At 41.3% G+C, this 19,177-nt stretch overlaps 1 protein-coding gene across 8 annotated transcripts in view; it reads left to right on the top strand.

Moving 5' to 3' along the window:
- Positions 1-15,184, top strand: part of CLTCL1 (clathrin heavy chain like 1) — a 35,890-nt gene extending 20,706 nt beyond the window's left edge. Inside the window, exons 17-34 of one of the 8 annotated variants that reach the window (XM_071763470.1) lie at positions 590-824; positions 2,694-2,816; positions 3,247-3,392; positions 3,775-3,958; positions 4,518-4,710; positions 5,180-5,337; positions 5,428-5,592; positions 6,009-6,116; positions 6,461-6,628; positions 6,709-6,858; positions 7,643-7,774; positions 8,115-8,225; positions 8,780-8,950; positions 9,736-9,957; positions 10,646-10,666; positions 12,755-12,830; positions 13,285-13,332; positions 13,851-14,642. In XM_071763470.1, the coding sequence (XP_071619571.1) occupies positions 590-824; positions 2,694-2,816; positions 3,247-3,392; positions 3,775-3,958; positions 4,518-4,710; positions 5,180-5,337; positions 5,428-5,592; positions 6,009-6,116; positions 6,461-6,628; positions 6,709-6,858; positions 7,643-7,774; positions 8,115-8,225; positions 8,780-8,950; positions 9,736-9,957; positions 10,646-10,666; positions 12,755-12,830; positions 13,285-13,332; positions 13,851-13,966 (2,527 nt within the window). In that variant the 3' untranslated portion in view covers positions 13,967-14,642. Of the gene's footprint in view, positions 1-589; positions 825-2,693; positions 2,817-3,246; positions 3,393-3,774; positions 3,959-4,517; positions 4,711-5,179; positions 5,338-5,427; positions 5,593-6,008; positions 6,117-6,460; positions 6,629-6,708; positions 6,859-7,642; positions 7,775-8,114; positions 8,226-8,779; positions 8,951-9,735; positions 9,958-10,645; positions 10,767-12,754; positions 12,831-13,198; positions 13,333-13,850 lie in introns of those variants that run through there. The other 7 variants (XM_071763465.1, XM_071763464.1, XM_071763467.1 and 4 more) reach the window with 7 other exon arrangements.
- The last annotated feature ends 3,993 nt before the right edge of the window (positions 15,185-19,177 follow it).

Here is a 19,177-nt window from a genome sequence, read left to right as displayed (position 1 = left end):
GTAATGAAAATGCTTCTGTAGACACCAGTGTTGGTTTTTCCTGACATACACACCCCAACTGACTTGGAGGCAGTTTTATTGAATGATACAATACTAAAAATGTTTTACTATAGAAAAGCAGCTTAGTTTTGCTAGTTAGTCTCTTGATTATTTGGGCCACACAGGAATGCCTGACACCACTGCATGATGAATAACATGGTTTTGGAACACTTTCTGTACAGGAAACCATAGTATGTGCCTTAGGAGTAAATCTGGATAAAACTTTCTTGACAGTCTTTTATAGGTACACAGCAGCTTGTGTAGTTACTTTGTAGTTACATGTAAAGTGAACACATGGCTTTAAGCATGAAGAGCCAATTAATAGAACAGGAGTTGAAAGGAAAGGCTGCAAAATAAGTTGGCCTCTGCAGCATTCCCAGATGTTAAATTGCATATCTGGTCTCCACTAATTTAAAAATAACTGGCTAGTCTCTTTCTGCATTTCTGTCTGACCAGCAGACTTGCTTGAAGGGAAGGCCAGGCCTTAATGGGTAGCTGTCAAGCATACCTCAGTCTGATTTATAAACCTAAAATGTTTGCTTCTTCAAAGGCTTAAGTTGCTGTTGCCATGGCTTGAATCAAGGATTCATGAAGGCTGTGAAGAACCTGCGACTCACAATGCCTTGGCCAAAATCTACATTGACAGTAATAATAATCCTGAGCGGTTCCTCCGTGAGAATCCTTACTACGACAGCCGTGTAGTGGGCAAATATTGTGAAAAAAGGGACCCTCATCTGGCCTGTGTTGCTTATGAGAGGGGGCAGTGTGATCTGGAACTGATAAAGGTTAGCAAAACTGTGTTTATAAACATGTTAAAGAACTACTTGCTGCCTGAAGTGGAAGCCTAGCTGGCTATTTGTCTAACACTTGCAGAATCCTGTCTTGCAGTCTCACTCAGGAGTTGAGGTAGGCAGGATTCTTCTACATGGAGTCAGTGATTTTTATGCTGATGAGAAGACTCCTGTGCTGTATGTCTGAACTAAAATTGTATTACTCTACAGCTTTAAGGTACTATTCATGTCTTTCATCCTCTAATTCTACTCAAAATTAAATTGCTTATTGGGCCCAGCTAAAGAATATATCTACTGTTAAATCTTTAATTTGGTTTTGGCTTTGGTTTTTTTTAACCTTGAGCACTTGGGACAAGCTGAAGGGACAGCTGTCAACTAACCTGACAATAGTAGGAGCAAAAGCTTCCCTAAAACTAGAATGGGGCTTGTAATTTTCCCTTATTGTGGCTGACCATTGGTGTTGCTCTAATACTTAACTAGAAATGAGGAAAATAAGTGTTGACAGTCAAACTTCAAGGACTTACTCTGATAGCATTCCTCTTCTATCTTAAGCTTGTTGATTCCTAGAACCTCCCTCAGAAGTTCTAGGGCAAGTGAAATTCCCAGGGTTCTCCAAACACATCCTGGTCTCAAAGTGAATACCAGAGCTTAATGCCAGATTGTAGTGTTTGTGGTTGTTGAGAAATAAAACATTCTTCTCCTACCTGCACTTGTACACTAGTGTATGCAGAGAATGACAGCTCCATAGGGGTAAGAACCAGCTTGTTTTGTCCTGTTTGAAAGGAAGTAAACACTGTTCCCTGGCAAGGCCTGCCCTCTGAGTATTAGAATGGTCATATAATGCAGACTTGCTGCTGAAAATTGCTTCCAGGATGAAGCAACTACTTTTGAAGTAATACCTCCTCTGTAGCAGTACATACAAACACACACACAAGAAAGGCTGCTCTGTGGCTATTTCAGGATATGAAGGTGGCTCTGAGTTGTTGCTTTGTGAGGAAGCTTGCTAGGCTAAGTTTTAACATTCCAGTTAACCATACCAGTTTCTTCATTGAGCTGATGTTTTGAGCAAGTGTTTCTTGTTATGGAGAAAAGATCATCCCCCTCGAGTAATTCTTAGACATTGCTGCCTCCTAGAAGAAGGCTCAACTCCTGCAACTAATAAATGTAAAATGTAAAGCAAAATTGTGCTACTATTAATTTTCTTACAGCAAAGTACTTGAGATTCCAAGAGCTAATTCAGATACTAACAAAACATGATCTGTTGGTAGAAGGTGGAGTAGGCCTTCAGGTTTCTACTTGTAGTTGGCAATGGCAGCTAGTGGTACTAATAGGATCATAATCATAACTCCTCCTTGCTGCAGCTATATAGGAGAGTTCATATTTAGTCTATATCCTTAACATTTTAACAGGGGAATCCAAGCCACTTACTACTATGAACACTTCTACTGCGAAGCTAATGCCACCAAATATGTAACCTATTTCTAGCTTTAAACACCAGCACCATTCCTCACTTCACTACTTAACACTGCCCAGGCAAGTGACTCCCTTTCTAGATTTAAAACTTAAGTTCTTCAGGCTTCTGCAGGTCTTCACTTCAAACAGAAGCAAATAGTTACTGTGAAGCCACTGTCACAGTATTTGTGTGTCGGGCAAAACCAAGAGAAGCTATAGAAATTCTGCTGGAGACCTTCTCCATGAGCCTTCCAGATCAGAGGTTGGGTAAGAACTTGTCTGTGGCATTTAGCATTGGTCAGCAATTAGTTCTAGTCAGTCTTCTAGACTGTCTGGTTAATAGCTAGATAAACCTGTCCTGTGGCACTAACTTGCTAGCATTAATGCCAGGATTTGTGACTTCTCCTCTAGGTCTGCAATGAGAACTCGCTGTTCAAGAGTGAGGCTCGCTACTTGGTGCGTAGGAAGGACCCTGAGCTCTGGGCAAATGTTCTGGAAGAAAACAACCCATTCAGACGACAGCTTATTGACCAGGTACAGCACAAAGTCTAAACTTTTTGTGTGAGGAGACCTCTAGATGTCTTGGAAACATCATGGAGCATTAAAGTAGCTGTCTTTGCCCACAAGGTCCCTTGAGGCCCCATCTCAGCTACGTAGACATTTGTAAGAGTTTGAGTGGCAGGTATTAACTCTGACCTTTGTGGTCAGAAAATATAGTTACCAGTAAGATACTATTTCTGTCCTGTAGTGTGGTCTACCTATGGTGAATTTGCTCCCTATGCAGACCCAAGATGTGACTTTAACAGCCTAATAATAATAGATACAATATAGAGGTACCTTCTTCTTGCTGTCTGTGACAAAATACTCTCAAAGTTCTGAAGCCTTAATTTGTAGTTCACTGGAATAAGTTGGCAAACGTCTCATTTGGGGAAAACACTTAATACTTTTCTGCCTTTAAACCCAGGTTGTCCAAACAGCTTTATCAGAGACACAAGATCCAGAGGAGGTTTCTGTGACTGTAAAAGCTTTCATGACTGCTGATCTGCCAAATGAATTGATTGAGTTACTGGAAAAAATTGTCTTGGATAATTCTGTATTCAGTGAACACAGGTAAGAGGAGAGCCTTGAGCACAAGTTTACCCTATTCAGGGCCTTTGCTTAAGTTGTGAAGCGACCTGCTATTGTGAGCCTTTTGGTTACAGGACCTAAGAGCTGTTAGATGTCTATAATGAGGTGAAAAAGCAGAATTTGAAGTCCTCTGTGCTTTCAGACTAGAGCGAGTTTACACAGTGCTAGTTTGCAGTGATGTGTTGAGAGAGCACATTTGTAAGCAGTTTATTTTTAAAGGTAAACATCGGTGTTACTCAATTTGGGATTGAGAGGTTGTTGCTGCTGACAGCAAGTGGGTGTATTTTTTCACATGTACAATCTGTGTCACTTAAGCAGGTGTTACTGGGCACTGTTTATAACCTCTGCCATCTGTTAACCAAAGGAATCTCCAGAATCTGCTGATCCTGACTGCCATTAAAGCTGACCGCACTCGTGTGATGGAATACATCAATCGGCTGGATAACTATGATGCCCCTGATATTGCAAACATTGCCATCAGTAATGAGCTATATGAAGAAGCATTTGCTATATTCAGAAAATTTGATGTTAATACTTCAGCAATTCAGGTGAGGTGTGGTTCCTGCGTGAAGGTATGGAATGCTAATAATAGAGAGAATGGGAAGTGTACTGTTAATATTGATTCTGAAGGAGTGATTGTCACTTAAATCGTCGAGACTTAAGTGTACAGCTCCCATTTGATGTCAAGTTGCAGGGAGAAGTGGAATTATCTGCAAAGAATAGTAAAACAGTCAATACTGACTTCAGAGTCTGATCTGGTCAAAGTAATAAAATGTTGGGATGCTGTGCTATACACTTGAGGTGTGTGCTCTGCATTGGAGTCAGGGTCACTCCCTTGGAGACTCATGTAAAAGGTGCAGGAGAAGCAAATGCTGATAGGCATTGTCTTCAGGACAGTATTACTGACTTCTGTAAGGCAGAGTTGAAACGTCAGCACCAAGTGTCCTATTCCTGCTGCCTCTACTTCATTGGACAGAAATGGCTGTTCCAAAAGCAGTTATCTTTATGTTGCTTACACAGAGCAGCATATGTGCTTGAAAGAAGAGTTCTGTTAAAAGGACAGTCTTAAAGCTTTGATTTTTAACTTGGGATTTCTATTTCAAACAGGTGCTGATTGAGCACATTGGCAACTTAGACCGTGCTTATGAATTTGCAGAGAGATGTAATGAACCAGCAGTGTGGAGCCAGCTTGCCAGAGCACAGCTTCAGAAGGACTTGGTGAAAGAAGCCATTGACTCCTATATAAAGGCAGATGACCCATCTGCCTACATGGAAGTTGTTCAAGCAGCTAATAGAAATGGTAAAGCAAAGCATCTTCAAATAAATGATTGTTTGGATATGGGCTAGGTTACTGCCTTGCATTGAGCAGCAGGAATTCTTAAGACTAATTTTGTTTCAGAGGAAATGGGAGCAATCAATGTGTGTGAGTCAAGGTTTAGTGAGATTCCTGTCAACAAGCTTGTCTGTGTTGCTACACCAAAGATAGACCTTCAGTTGGAGATGATTTGAACTAAAATACAGCCAAGTATAATACATTTATTTAGCCATATGTGGCAGAATTGCTTGCCAGCTGGATTGTAGAATAGTTGCAAGAAGTTCAGTCTTACGTGAAGGTGACTTGGTGTTTAGCAGGGAATTCCTTAACTCAAATGCAAATGGCTTAGTATCATGGTGGAGGAGATCCTTGACACTACTAGTGAAAACTGTTCCTAAGCTGGCAAGGAGAGCAATGACTAAACAGAGGATCTTGAATATCTCTTCTCTCCAAGATAACTGGGAGGACCTTGTCAAGTTCTTGCAGATGGCCAGGAAGAAGGCTAGAGAGTCTTACGTAGAGACAGAGCTTATTTTTGCTTTGGCAAAAACTAATCGCCTGTCAGAACTGGAGGAGTTCATCAGTGGCCCTAATAATGCCCATATACAACAGGTATGTCTGATCAACAGTTCCCATGTGTGACTGGCTGGTTAGCTGACTCCTGACTCTGTTACCCTCATTTACCTTGGACTCCCAATCCAGGTTGGTGATCGCTGTTATGAAGAGGGGATGTATGAGGCAGCAAAACTCCTCTATAACAACGTGTCAAACTTTGCACGCCTGGCATCAACCCTGGTGCACCTGGGAGAGTACCAGGCAGCAGTGGACAGTGGCCGCAAAGCCAACAGCACTAGGACTTGGAAGGAGGTAACAAACTTGTGGTTTTAAGTCTGCAGAATATGCTCTACTGTTGCATCTGAACATGTCGCTCTGGAACATAATTGGACTCCTTTGTTTGTTCAGTAATGTGGGAATTAAAGAAGAGTTAATTCATAACTGCCCACAATTAGCTCTGCTAGTAGCTTCCTACCTGCTTCTGGTGACAGTGGGCACTCATAGCTTTATAAGCTGTCCTCTTGCCTAAGATGATAAAGCTTAGTTTCAAAACAGGGTAAAAGGAATGGCAGAAATTTTAATTGTATAGCAAGCATTATGGAAATACCTATTTGGAACTGTACATAAGCCTCAAATTTGCTAAAGCTATGCTTAACTTCCCCTTTAATACAAGGAGATTAAGTAAGTATTGCAGTATTCTATTAACTGTCTGCTACTTCTCATTATAGGTCTGCTTTGCCTGTGTGGATGGAAAAGAGTTCCGCTTGGCACAGATCTGTGGCTTACACATAGTTATCCATGCTGATGAACTTGAAGAACTGATCAGTTACTATCAGGTTAGGTCACTGTTAAAAACCTTGACAAATTCAGACAGCATACTTGTACCTGCTAGTAAAGTGGTCACAGATAAAGCCTGATATCCTGTGGACTGATCTTTAAATTCATTCTTCTTGCAGCTCCATTTTCTAATAGCTGCAGGCATTTTTTTTCTGTAGTAAATAGATGGGTGATAGTTTTCACTGCCCCTTTTGTTTTTACGATTCTGTTACCTCATTGTCATGGCTTACAAGGCTAAGCACTCTTATTTGAAAAGCAAAGCAAAGTATGTTGAATTAAGTAAAAATGCATTTTAGCAAGTTTAAGTATCAGTTGGTCATGAATTTATTTTCCTGATGTTCAGGATCGTGGCTACTTTGAAGAACTGATTGCCCTGTTGGAAGCTGCTTTGGGCCTAGAGCGTGCTCACATGGGAATGTTTACTGAACTTGCCATCTTGTACTCCAAATTCAAGCCTCAGAAAATGAGGGAACATCTGGAGCTCTTCTGGTCTAGAGTTAATATTCCAAAGGTATGCAGTAAAGTAGCTACACTGTAAGTGAAGTTGGGAGGCTGTCAGTGAATCAAAGTGACTGATTTCTTCTTTTTCAGGTGCTCAGAGCTGCAGAACAGGCTCATCTCTGGGCAGAACTTGTATTCCTCTATGACAAGTATGAGGAATATGACAATGCAATAATTACTATGATGAATCATCCCACTGATGCCTGGAAAGAAGGGCAGTTTAAAGACATAATTGCCAAGGTAACTAACTAACTGAATCAAAGTGCTGAAAGTTTTGGGGTGTTGTTTTTTTTTTTTTGTTTTTTGCGGTGGTTTTTTTGGGACAAAGGCAAGAATGCACAACAGAATTGCTGTTTAGAAAAGGAGTTTGCTTAAGCTACTACTCATAACTTCCAGTCTGTTTTCTGCATTGCAGCACATTCTGTTGAGTGGCAGCAGCTAGCACAGGATGTTTTCAGAGACTGCCTAGGATCAGAGGTCACAAGCAAGAGGCATAACCTCCTAATACTTTTGAGCTGACTGCTGTCATAGTCTGAGGTTGATAAAAGATTTCTGAAAATGTTTCCAGCTGTTTCACGGGGAGAATTGTGGTGGGCAGTTCCATGAACACAGCAGAGAATATTGAGTTGATGAATAATTTAGACAATATTAGAGGCTGAATGCACTTTTATTGGTCTTATGGGTTTCAGTGTAACAACTTCAAGACCGTATAAGACTACAGCCTTTACTGGCTTTAGGAGTTCAACAAATACATCAACTCTAGTGGGCTGCCTATGCCAGGATCTCTTAACTGTGGATGGGTTAGCACTTGTTTGTATTACCCCTGCTAGCTTGTGACTTCACTATGTAGAAACAGAAGGCACAAGAAGCATTTATCAGTTTGAACAAGAATTCTGCATGTAAGTGTAACACTTCTGGCCTCTAGAAGGAAACTTAAGCCTTCATTTAAAATTGTGATAAGCTTTGTGCTGACTTAAGTGATCCAAACTAAGCATCTTAGGCTAACAAGTGTCTAACTATGCAGGTGGCCAATGTGGAGCTGTACTACAAAGCTTTGCAGTTCTACTTAGACTACAAACCTCTGCTGATCAATGATCTTCTGCTTGTGTTATCTCCACGACTGGATCACACAAGGACAGTCAATTTTTTCTCAAAGGTGAGTTTAAGTGATGGGAGATGGATAAGACATTTCTTGCTCAAGTTAAGACACTTCAGCCTCTGGCTGAAAAAAAGGAGTTAACATCTCTCAGGGTGGCTTTACTTCCAACATAAAGGACTGAGAAGCAGCCCAGTCCTGGCTTGATACAGGAAACTCTAGAAGAAAGAGCTAGCATCACTGGCCTAGGAGGCTGCTCAGTTTTATTTCTGATAAAACAGGGTGCTTTGTCTGAAGTGCCCTGACAGTGAACACAAACTTTTGTAATAAGTGGGAATCTGTTTCAGGAGTATGAATTGTCAGAACTGGTAATCTTGTATTCAAAACCTCTAAATTCCAGGTTAATCAGCTACTTCTAGTAAAGCCTTATCTGCGTTCAGTCCAGAACCACAACAACAAAGGAGTCAATGAGGCTCTAAACAACCTTTTAACAGAGGAGGAAGATTATCAGGTGAGCTCCACAAAATAGATTGCTAGGCCTGAGGGGTGCTTCCCTTTCTCCAACAGTAAGGGGCCATAGTTGGGTTGTTCCCCATCTGACAGAGTGATTCATGTGCATGGAAGAAAACTTCAATACTGCAGTAGTGGGGGTGGAATCAGAACCTTTGTGGGCAGGAGTCTTGAGACATTGCAATGACTTGGAAACAAAGTAGGTGCCACAGTTATTTCTCTGAGAACAACAGACTTCATAAAGGTCTTTATATTAGATATGTACTTCACACTGTACTGCTTTGCTTCTGGCCCTATTGGCTGCTTCCTGGAAGATGTGCTTTGTGTTCTGAAGGTAATTAGCTTTTCTGTCAAGTGTGTTACTGTGAGTTACTGTTTTGCTGTGTATGAAACAGACACACAGGGTAAACAAGCTGTAGCCATGGTACCAACATCCAGCTGGCAGAACTTGAACACTTCGCTTGGATGCACCATGCTTGGACGTTTCTCCACTGTAGTTCCTGCCTACTGCCATCTGGGAGCACATTCAGCACGTAACAGTTCTCTCTCAAACAGGGTTTGAGAGCTTCCATCGATGCCTACGACAACTTTGATAACATAACCTTGGCTCAGCGCCTGGAGAAGCACGAGCTGATCGAGTTCCGGCGGATCGCTGCCTACCTGTACAAGGGCAACAACCGCTGGAAACAGAGCGTGGAGCTCTGCAAGAAGGATCGTCTGTACAAGGTGAGGTCAAAAAGAAGTCTGATCTGTGAAGCCCAGACCTCCTGGATACAGAATGGGCTTTGTTAGTTTCAGATCTGTAGTTGTCATTAGTCTTAGTACGGCTCCTAGAGCTGAAGTGTTTGCAATTTCACATGTGGATATTAAATCTAATTTCATAATGTTATCCTGTACTTAGAGACCTGTCTGTGTCAGTCAGTGGCATCTGTACAGTTTTCTGTACTAGTTCAGAGCATCCTCCATTGAATGAAACACTTATGCCCTTGTTTGGGTGCAGATGAAACGTGGCAATGATACAGTCTTCAAGCCTGTAGTGAGTTCACATGAGCCAGTTTTTGACTGCTCTGTAGGACAGCTGGCAAGTAGTCTTCTGTCTGGACACATAGTCAGCAATTGGTGCAATAATCTCTTCTGCTCTGGGTAATCCTTAATATCTAATGGAAGTAGGTGGGATACTAGAATGATAGTTTATTTTTAGAGTTACAAAATTAAGCAACATCTCATCAGGCCACTTCAAGTACTTATGGCAAATCCGGCTGGATAATGTAAATAGAAGTATCTGAGATACCTCAAAGCATGAGGACGTGTATATAACTGTATATAACATGTATATAACTGGGTGTATGTACTGTAGCTTGGCTCCTACAGAATATGCCTGATAGTGTTTAAAACTAATCTTATGGTGCACCAAATACCTGGCTTACCTAGCTAGCCATAACATGCACATAAAGTTTCAAGCAAGATGCTGAGAGGCAAGGGTCAAGCTTAAATGTTGTTCTTTTCTGTAGGATGCTATGCAGTATGCTGCAGAATCCAAAGATGCAGAACTAGCTGAGAAGCTGCTTCAGTGGTTCCTGGAAGAAGGCAAGCAGGAGTGTTTTGCAGCCTGCCTTTTCACATGTTATGACTTGCTTCACCCAGATGTAGTCCTTGAGTTGGCATGGAGGCATAACATCATGGACTTTGCAATGCCTTATTTCATCCAAGTGATGAGAGAGTACCTTACCAAAGTGAGTATTACATAGAATAAAAAGTTAAGACTTTTAGTCTGATATATGATTAGCATTACGTAAACCAGAGCTTTTTGCATTTATTTGGAGTAAAGTTGTTCCTCATAGACTGTCTTCTAGGAAGATCTGAGGGCTCAGTCACTTCAAGCTAGCTACTAAAATTTATAAATAGATGCCTTGGGACTTAAGAGGTCTTGTTGAACTTTTCCTTTTAACAGCAGACATAAGCTTCATAGCTGAAGATGAAGACCTAGTGAAGACAACCTATATCTCTTACTTTGTTTAACTATGAAAATATTCTGCTTTAACTGTTTCAGAGAATATAGCTTTTGAGTAACATGAGCTTTCTGGGTACATGTTATTCCTTTATCAGCCATGGGAATAGACTGTTGAAGGTCAGGTTTTTTTAAATGGAAAAGAGAATGGTATACAGCCAGACTATGTGTCTATACTGATAGCAGTAGCTAGTCCTTGATTGAGAGAAGAGAGATTCTGATCCTGTGTGGTCTTGAATGCTTGTCATGATGCATCTTTTAAGATACTAAGCTAAGATACTTTCTGATAAGGCTTTAGGGTTGCATAGGATGTCACAGTAAAGAATGTCATTAAAATGAGTAATCTGTAAGTGACTGCTTCAGGTTGCCTCTAACCAGTGATGTTAAGTATTCCCCTCTGAATTTTCTTGCAGGTTGATGGGCTGTTCTATAAGGTGACACTCTGATTTCAAACTCTTTGTGTTCATTTGTGTCCCTCAATATCTTAGGATTCTTTTACAGGAATCTAGCTGTAGCTTCTGCCAGAAGAGCAGTGTAATTTAGTTCTAACTCATTTCCTGTTCACTTTCTAATGCTAAAAGGGTAACTATTCACAAGTAACTTGAAAATCCAACCAGACTCTGCTCCTTTCCATTGGGAAACAGAAGCAAGTGATTGAGGACTTGAATGTTCAGGCTTCAATTCACTGCATCATAGATATCTGGTGGCAAAGAGAGTGTTGTTCATAACTAAACAAAAGCAGTTGCCAGGTAACAGGATGTTTTCTAAGTGCAAATTCCTTGTTACGCTGTAAATTACTGAAGTGTGGAATCTTCCAGGCATGGTGAGTTTGAACAGTAGCATAAAGCTTCTGCAAACTTCTTGCCTGCTAGTATGATGAAAGTATTTACACAGGTCTTGAACTCCTCCCCCTCCTCATATTCCATTGAGGAGAAACTTGCTGCACAAGTTCACCTGTACTTTTCCATGGGTTTTGGTCTCTGATCATGGTTTTTAAGCTGCTGGTTGGATTTACAAGTAATCACATGTACTAAATACGGGATAACTTGCCAGAAGGAAAATCTGCATGGTGAAAGTGGTTTACAGTGGAACTAATTTAGTCTGTTGAATTAACTGCAAAACATGGAATTGGAGAATGGGCTTTATAAATGTGCTGTGTCTAAAGTTGTCATGTAACTAACTTCAAAAGTACAAAACAATAGACTAAGGTAGCAGTGGGATGTGTATGTCTTCTGGAACTTAGCTTTTTCATGGGTAAATAGGTGTTAAAACACAGAACAGCCTATGTCCCAGAAGGAGCCAGGCACACCAAGTATCTTGACACCCATTTGGAAACCTTTTGAATAACTTCTAGGCAGCAAATTTAGTCTTTCCTGGAGAGCTGCTCCTGTGCTGTCTTCAGGATGTCTGCTGTTAGCGTGCTTGTTTCTCCCTCTGTTCTCCCTCCGTTTCTCCAACAGAGGGAGTAACTGCACTCCCGTTGAAAGTTTCCTAGTACTTTAGGAGCAGTTAAGAGGAAAACCTAATCCAAGAGAGAATCCCAGGTCGTAAGTAGGGCAATACAATTAGTTTGAAACTGGTGGCTGTCAGTTGCAAGTATAAGAGATACCCCTCTTGCAGCACTCCTCAGACCAAATGTTCTTGTAGTGGGAAAGGAAAATGAGGAGTAGCTGAAATACAGCCTTGGGCAAAAATCTATGTTTGCCCAGCATGTTAGTGCTGCTTGTATCTGGGTGTAAAGCTGTGTGATTTTTGTGCCTTGCAGTCTTCAATCTGAGTGACTCTCTCAGGGATGATCTAACTTGTTAAATCTGAGAGAAGGAAGGTACAGTTGCATTCCCAGATTACCCTCCTCACCCCCAATTAAAATTTGTGTTCAGGGGTTCTGCATTCCTGCAACACTTTCACAGATGTGTTTAGCCTCAACAGCTTTATTTGGCACAACACTGGGACCTGTAGAAAGGTGATACTACTAGGCAACTTTCCATGATAGTTCTAGAATTTCCTCTAAAAGGAGTCTGGTGAATACTGATAGAGTTAAATTAGCAATACTCTGCAAGCCAGGTTAGGCTGTAGTCCTAGATAGGGTCAAACTTCATGGGGCTGGAATATTTGCAGTTAGCTGTGTCCTCTCATTGAAGGGGAATGTGAGTGCAGGTTAATAGATGAGTGTAGATTAGGCCCATTTGAGAGGATGCTTCATACTGCAATCTGATGGGCTTTTTTTCTGGGTCATAGAGTTAACAGTGACTGGAATAAGGCCCATGAAAGTGCTTCACTTGAAGCTATTTGTGACCTCAGCTACATTGGACAGCTATTGTTTACTGCAATGAACCTAAAGCAGTTGGGAGGGCAGGTTGAGACCATAGCTTCCTGGGAACACACAGACTTTTGAAGTGTCCAGCTTGGACTAATGAAAGTACTACTTGATAGCTAAGATACCAGGCATGAAAATCCTCACACAATGGTGCAATTTCCATCCAGACAAGGCCTTCATACATCTCCTGTTCACTTCAATGTAGGTGGATAAACTTGATGCTTCTGAAAGCCTAAGAAAAGAAGAGGAACAAGTAACTGAACCCACTCCAATAGTATTTGGTAGGTGAAAGACTTGCTTTTAATTGATCACCTATTGTTACTCTGGCCTCTCTTTATGGAGGCATCTTAAATTACTACCTCCAGTTAAAGTAAATTGGTTTCAACTAGATAGTAAAATGGTTGTCTCTGCTAGATGAAATGCATAAGCTGTTGAGGTGACCTCTCACTCCTACAGTACTTCTGCTCTTCAGCTAAAGTGTTGCTCCTTTTAGATGGCTCAGAACTATAGCTTAGGAACAGTCAGTGTGGTAACAGGACTGGGAATATCAAGGTGTGCACAGTCCCAGGAGTAGCTTCCAGAGCAATGCAAATTCCTCCTGTTATTCCTGTCTAAGAGGAATGTGTCTGCCTTCTGCTTTTTCAAGTAGAAGGGCAGACTGGCTTTCTAGTTCACCCATTTTAAGATGTGCAGCCAAAAAAACCCTGATAGTCCTGAAGTGTGCTGCTATTTTAGAAGCCCTTCTGAAGAGGCATTCTGCTAACAGGCACCTAGAAATCGCTGGTAAGGGAAAGATGCAACTGGTTCACTGTCTGATGTAAATGTTAACCAGAATTTAACACATGCATGAGGCATGGGTGCTCTTAGTGATAAAGACAAATCTGCCAAGGTACGTTCTGGCCTGTTGCACCACTCTCCAGACTGAGACCTAACAGACCTAACTGCTTGAACTGCTTTACTTTTCAGTTCTGACCATGCATGGGTTAAGTAGTATCTGTCTGTTTGGCTTTCAGTATGGTCTCTTCAAAACAAGCCAGGTTTATCATGCCCTCGAGATCAGTTTATGCTCATCTTCCCTCAGAGTCCTGCCTTGCTTTTGTAATTTTCTGGTAGCAAGAGCAGATGGCCTAGGTGCCCAGTCTGTGCTGCATGTTGAGACACAGTGTGACTTGCTAGAGTGTGCTTGCACAGTGGCTGATTTTTAGCTTAAGCCTCATAACCTGTCACATGGTACAGCCAGCACTAGAGAAGCTTGGGTTCTTAAACTAACTTGTTGTTTGTTTTTTCTCATGCTTTTCTAGGCCAGCAGTTGATGTTAACAGCAGGCCCCAGTGCAGTACCTCCCCAGGCAAACTTCCCATATGGATACACAGCACCAGGATTCACCCAGCCGCCTGTTTATGGTTTCAACATGTAACTAGCTCTCTGACAGACCTTCACTGTCTCTGTTCTCTTCCTTCCCGTCCCTTTTTAACTTCTCCAAGAAGTGTACAATGGTCCTAAAGGCACAGATGACTTTCTGTTGGCTGAACACTCTTGCTGCCCAGCTCAGTGAGGAGACTTCAACAGGATGCCTCTTACTGTTATTTATTGATTATTGTCCGGTTACATTTCAACCTCTGAAAGGCAGCTTTTGTTACTGACATTGTGAGACTCTTGTCTGAAGTTAAGGCACTATTTCACTAACTCATACAGCAATAACTGCTTGAGGCCAGGGGGAAGAGAGCATATTTTTCTTTCTTTTGCAAAGCCCATTGAAGGCTGCTGGGAAATTGCCTGGCACCAAGTTGTTAAAGCTTTAGCTGAAGCTACTGAAGTAGCTGGGTTGTTAACAATTCAGTGAAGCATCTCGTTAATAATGAATTGTTGAAAGCTTGTGTACATCTGACTACCCCATTTTATTTGCAGTCTTACGTGCAAAAGAAAATGGGCTTTCTAATATTTGTGCTCTGAATGTTTAGAGGAATGTTGGGAAAGGTTCCTTTTCTGGATAATAATGCTGTTGGGGTTCAATACTATTGGAGTCTGTTCTATATTTTCTGGAGTAGATCTGAGACTTGAAGAAAATAAATCTTCTCATGCCAGAGAGCAAACATTTCCCAGATCCTTTTTGTTTAACAAGAAGAGAGCATGTTACTTTTTGACGTTAAATGGTACTAAAGGAAACCTCAGCTATGTGTGGCAAGTGAACATAGCAGTGTGCATGGGCTGCCAAAGTACTAGAGACACAAGAGCACAGTGTCAGGGTTGGGGAGAGGGGGACACTGCTAAAATACTGAGGCAGTAGGGAGGGCCATAATCCTGACTTTTTATTTGCACCTTTAACTGATTCTGGCATTGGCTTCCTGCCACACCATGTTCTGACCCTGTCTGGTGGGCAGAGTCAGCACCTCCTGAATTACCTGGGTGCAGTGACTCAGTTCTGCCATGCTGCAGTAGTATCCACAGCCTGCCCATCACCAGTCTCTTTCTTTGAGAATGCCAACAGGGATGTATTATTATTTTGTGCCACTCTTCAAATACATGTATCATTAACGTTTTATGTACTTAGATAACAATGTATAATTTATGGTTATGAATCTTGTGCTAATCTTGAATATTATAAAAGTCCAACTATAAATGTAAAACTGCAGTATCCACTGTGTGGTTCTAGTCTTAATATCTTGGGGGTGGGGACTGGTTGGTAGTAACACACTACCACTAATAGCATCAGGTTTCTTAACCTGTCTACTCAGCATGCCAGGTAGGAAAAGGGAAAGGTGTGCCAAGGCACCTAACATAGATGGCTGAGCAATTAACTTCAAAGGGAGTTGTGGTCTCTTCACTGGACACATCAGCACACTGTCACATGTGGAGGTCAGCCTGCAGGAGGCTGTTGCATGCTTGCTTGACTTCAGTCACAGGACTGGAGAAGCTTCACTGCTGTGCTGAAGGAGATGCTCCAGGCTGTGTCTTCTCCACTAAAGTACATGAATTTAACAGTAGTAATGATGAACTGCACATTTTCATGTGGAACTCTACCTGAACAGGGCAAAACATCATTAAATACCAGCAAGTAGAAACTGCCAGGGTTGTGAAATCATTAACATCAGACTATGCTTGGGCACAATATTGTCTCCCTTGATCACTGCCCTGTGGTAGTGTTGTCAAAGTGATGTGGTGTCCACCTTCCTGATGCAGGATGTGTATCCACATCCTGATGCTTTGTGTAGTACTACTCTCACTTCTGTACTGATCAGCATTCAACAGCTCAGCTCCCAACTATTGAGCAGCTAATGAGTTCAAGCAAATCTGCACTCTGTCCAGACTTATTCCTAGCAGAAATTAGCCAGGTGCCACACTATTTCCCAGACAAATGGTACTTAACTTTTGTAACTACTTCCTTGTGGATCAAAAGAAATTTGGCTGGGGTAGCTGGAACTGAAAGCCAGCTCTAGGATTAGTATGACTAGAAGCTTCCTTCTTCTCAGCTTGAAAATTCACTGACTTTTTTCTAGCAACAAGTATAAGCTAATGGTGAAATACAGTAAACTGGTAGATTCTGTGATTCCATTAAATGCTAGAACAGCTGATGACCTGTAGAGAATTGAACTAGCCTGGGGATCCTTAATAGGTTCTATCTAGAAATCTAATTACAGGAATGACTGAGCTTTCAAGGAAAGCAGAGCTGCTAGCTTTGATGGATAGTCTTCCTTTAGTTGCTTTCCTGGTATCTTAAGCTTTTGCCAAGTATAGTGGTTCTTATAAATTTTGTGATCTTGCATTCTAAAAATGCATCCAAACTTCTTGCTATTACAGTGTAGCTGTACCTGAAATGTGGAGCAAGCTCTTGCACACCAGAGTATTTCACTGTTTCTTCAACAGTCATTCTCAGCAGGAAATAACCACTCTTCTGGTGGGTTAAGTGGAGGACTTAATCCAGTTTATAAAGTAGTGTCCATCCAAGTTTTTAAAACTTGATTGTTTTGCAGAAACCTTTTTTAAAACTAAGCCTCTCACTAATTCCCAGCACTTTAGTGGGATAGGGAGTAGTGCAGAATGATCTGTTCAGGCAGAACACACTGCAGAGTGCATCACCTCCAGACTTATTGTCAAATGGTAGCTTGCTTGAACCTATATCCAGGCTTTTACTGCCTCCTGCTTCTCCTCTGAGAAGCTGTATGGGTTTCAGTCTGTAATAGCTCTTGCTGTGTGTCAGGCCTTAGGGGAGTTTTCCCTAGTCTGGCAAGTTTTGGGCAACTGGCATTACAGATGACAGGCAATTCCTAAGCATTGCTGTGCAGCTGCTTAAATGTCTTGTGAACTAGGTGGAGACTGACCTCCCCACAAATGACTTCAAGGACATGTGCTTCTCTTGGCATAAAAGTCTGGCTTGCATTCAGCTGCTCATTCTGTGCTAGCACTTGAGGACCTTACACTGTCCTTTGCTCACTCACGTCTCTAAAGGTTACTGGTTTCTTTTGCTGCAAAGACCAAATGACAGGACAAAGGAGGAAAAATGTCTAACAAAGCTGCTGTTAGAAGCAGAATTGTGGTGGAGGCTGCTGCTGTCTGCTCTGCTGGACCAGATGAACCAGCCCCATAAACACAGGAGGAACTGGACTCGGGATGAATGCATTGCAGGGGTAAGTTCTGTTTCTTACTGGCTACACAATGTTGTAGAATTGTACAAGACTTTTATTTCCCTTACCCCCTTTTCAGGGCTCTATAATAAAACGGTAACATGGTAGAAGAAAATCCTCTTTAAGTGATTTTGCTCCTTAAAAAATAAAAATTATAGGTAGATAAAGCCTAGTTTAGTCCAAATTATGGGAATGATACAGGAAAGAGTCCTAACCGCAAGGTACAAAACTCAGTTTTGATTTAAGAGCTTCTTTTTTTAGTAACTGCAGTGCTGAGAGCTGGCACACAAAGGATTATATGAATACCTTAATAGGTTGTGTGAAACAATATTTTTTTCCCTACCAAAACCTCAGCAGCATGGAAGATTTCTTATGGTTTCTGAACTGCAAAACTGACAAACAAATCCTTTTTTGTCTGATGCCCACTTAAATGACTTGGATGAGTTTTGTACTTAGGCAAAGATGACTTTTCAAGTACTGTACAGTTAATGTTTATGCTTCAGCATGTGGCATTTTAATTGGTAGGCTAGAACTTGGCCACTGAGAAACTGTGATTGAGCCAGCATGACAGTGGATCCAATTTATACTGAAAAAAATGAAGGCTAAAAATCTTGCAAATCTTGGAACAAGCAGGACTGTGTGTCCAGGTTCCCTTAACAAGCAGCTTAGAAAATATCTGTACTGCCTTGTGACAGGACATATTTCTCATCTGTAGAACTTATTTCAGTCTTTCTGGGTTCTTCCTCAGCTGCTGTAAATGGTGAGGCTTGTCATTTGTTTCCAAGTCAATGATTTCTTTTTTACAGAATACATCAAGACAGCTTCAATTTCACTTCTTCCCACGAAGTAAAATTGAGACATCTTGAATTTGTGATAAAATGTTACAGAACATAAGGCTGGAAAATGCTTCATGACACCAGAGTGCTGTGTGACACTGGTGTGTAATTACACTGTGGTTTGCTGAGTGAATTAACACTTGCTATAGCACCCTGCAGGTGCACCAGTCCAGCTTAATGGATCTGGAGTATTTTTACTCTGCTGCATCTCTTACTTCAGCAAGCATTTATCATTTAAAGAGTTTGTTGCTAGTGTAGCTTTCTTGGTTTTCAACACCATGTGCTTTCTATGGGCATTTTTCCAAAAGTAGTGACAGATCCTGACTCATGTTTACTGAAAAAATGCTGCAAAACTGTTAGCATAGGTGTTTCAGTCTAGATGTTTAGGTCTGGAGCCTTTGAGATCTTCAAGAAGGGAGCAAAATCCATCCATTTTTTAATCTTTAAAGTTGCCAAAACATTAAGATGGTATGAACTTGAAATGCAGTCAGTGAAGGGTAAGTCTTGTCTTGTTTTCATGTGTCAGAATTTAAAAATTTGAAGTCAAATTCTGAGTTTGTTTGGTTGTGCATTCTCCTGCATGGTTCAATGACTCAAGGTGATTTATTTTTTTCCTGTCTGCTGTGGTTTTAATCAAGACTTTAAAATACACTCATCTAAAAATCTGTTTCTCCTTTTCCTGTAGTGGTTATGAAAGGAAGGAATGACCAAGTCATCTGGTATGTTCTTTTCCATGGCAAAGAGGTCTTCAATATTATGCAGAGCACAAAATCCCAACGTGCCAGTTATGCAGCTGGGAAGCAAGGAGTGGATTTGAATGGGAAGGAGTGGTTAGCACATCTTTGAATTGCTTTCCTTTTGAAAGATACAGTTTTGTTTTCAGTTAAAGGGTGAGGAAATGGTCTCATCCAGGGTAAACTGCTAACAGGGTTTGTCAGCTGGAGCTTGTCTACTTGGAGAGGTTTCTCTCAGTAATATATCATGCTGTGGAAGCATGACTGTGGTCTGGTAGCAGGATAGCTGTGAATACTGAATGCAGCACATGGATTTTGCTTGTCTTCTGAGATGAGTCAGGGCCACTCAGACATTAATGTAACCAGGATTTCTGCTGTGCTTTGTAGAGGATCAGTCTTGATGATCTTGGTGAATAATCTTAAGTATCCACAGGAG

Source organism: Heliangelus exortis, chromosome 19 (genome assembly GCF_036169615.1).
Source record: "Heliangelus exortis chromosome 19, bHelExo1.hap1, whole genome shotgun sequence".
In the NCBI taxonomy this organism is placed as follows: domain Eukaryota; kingdom Metazoa; phylum Chordata; class Aves; order Apodiformes; family Trochilidae; genus Heliangelus; species Heliangelus exortis.
The sequence above is the reverse complement of the archived record's forward strand: the minus strand, read 5'-3'. Positions and strand labels throughout refer to the sequence as shown.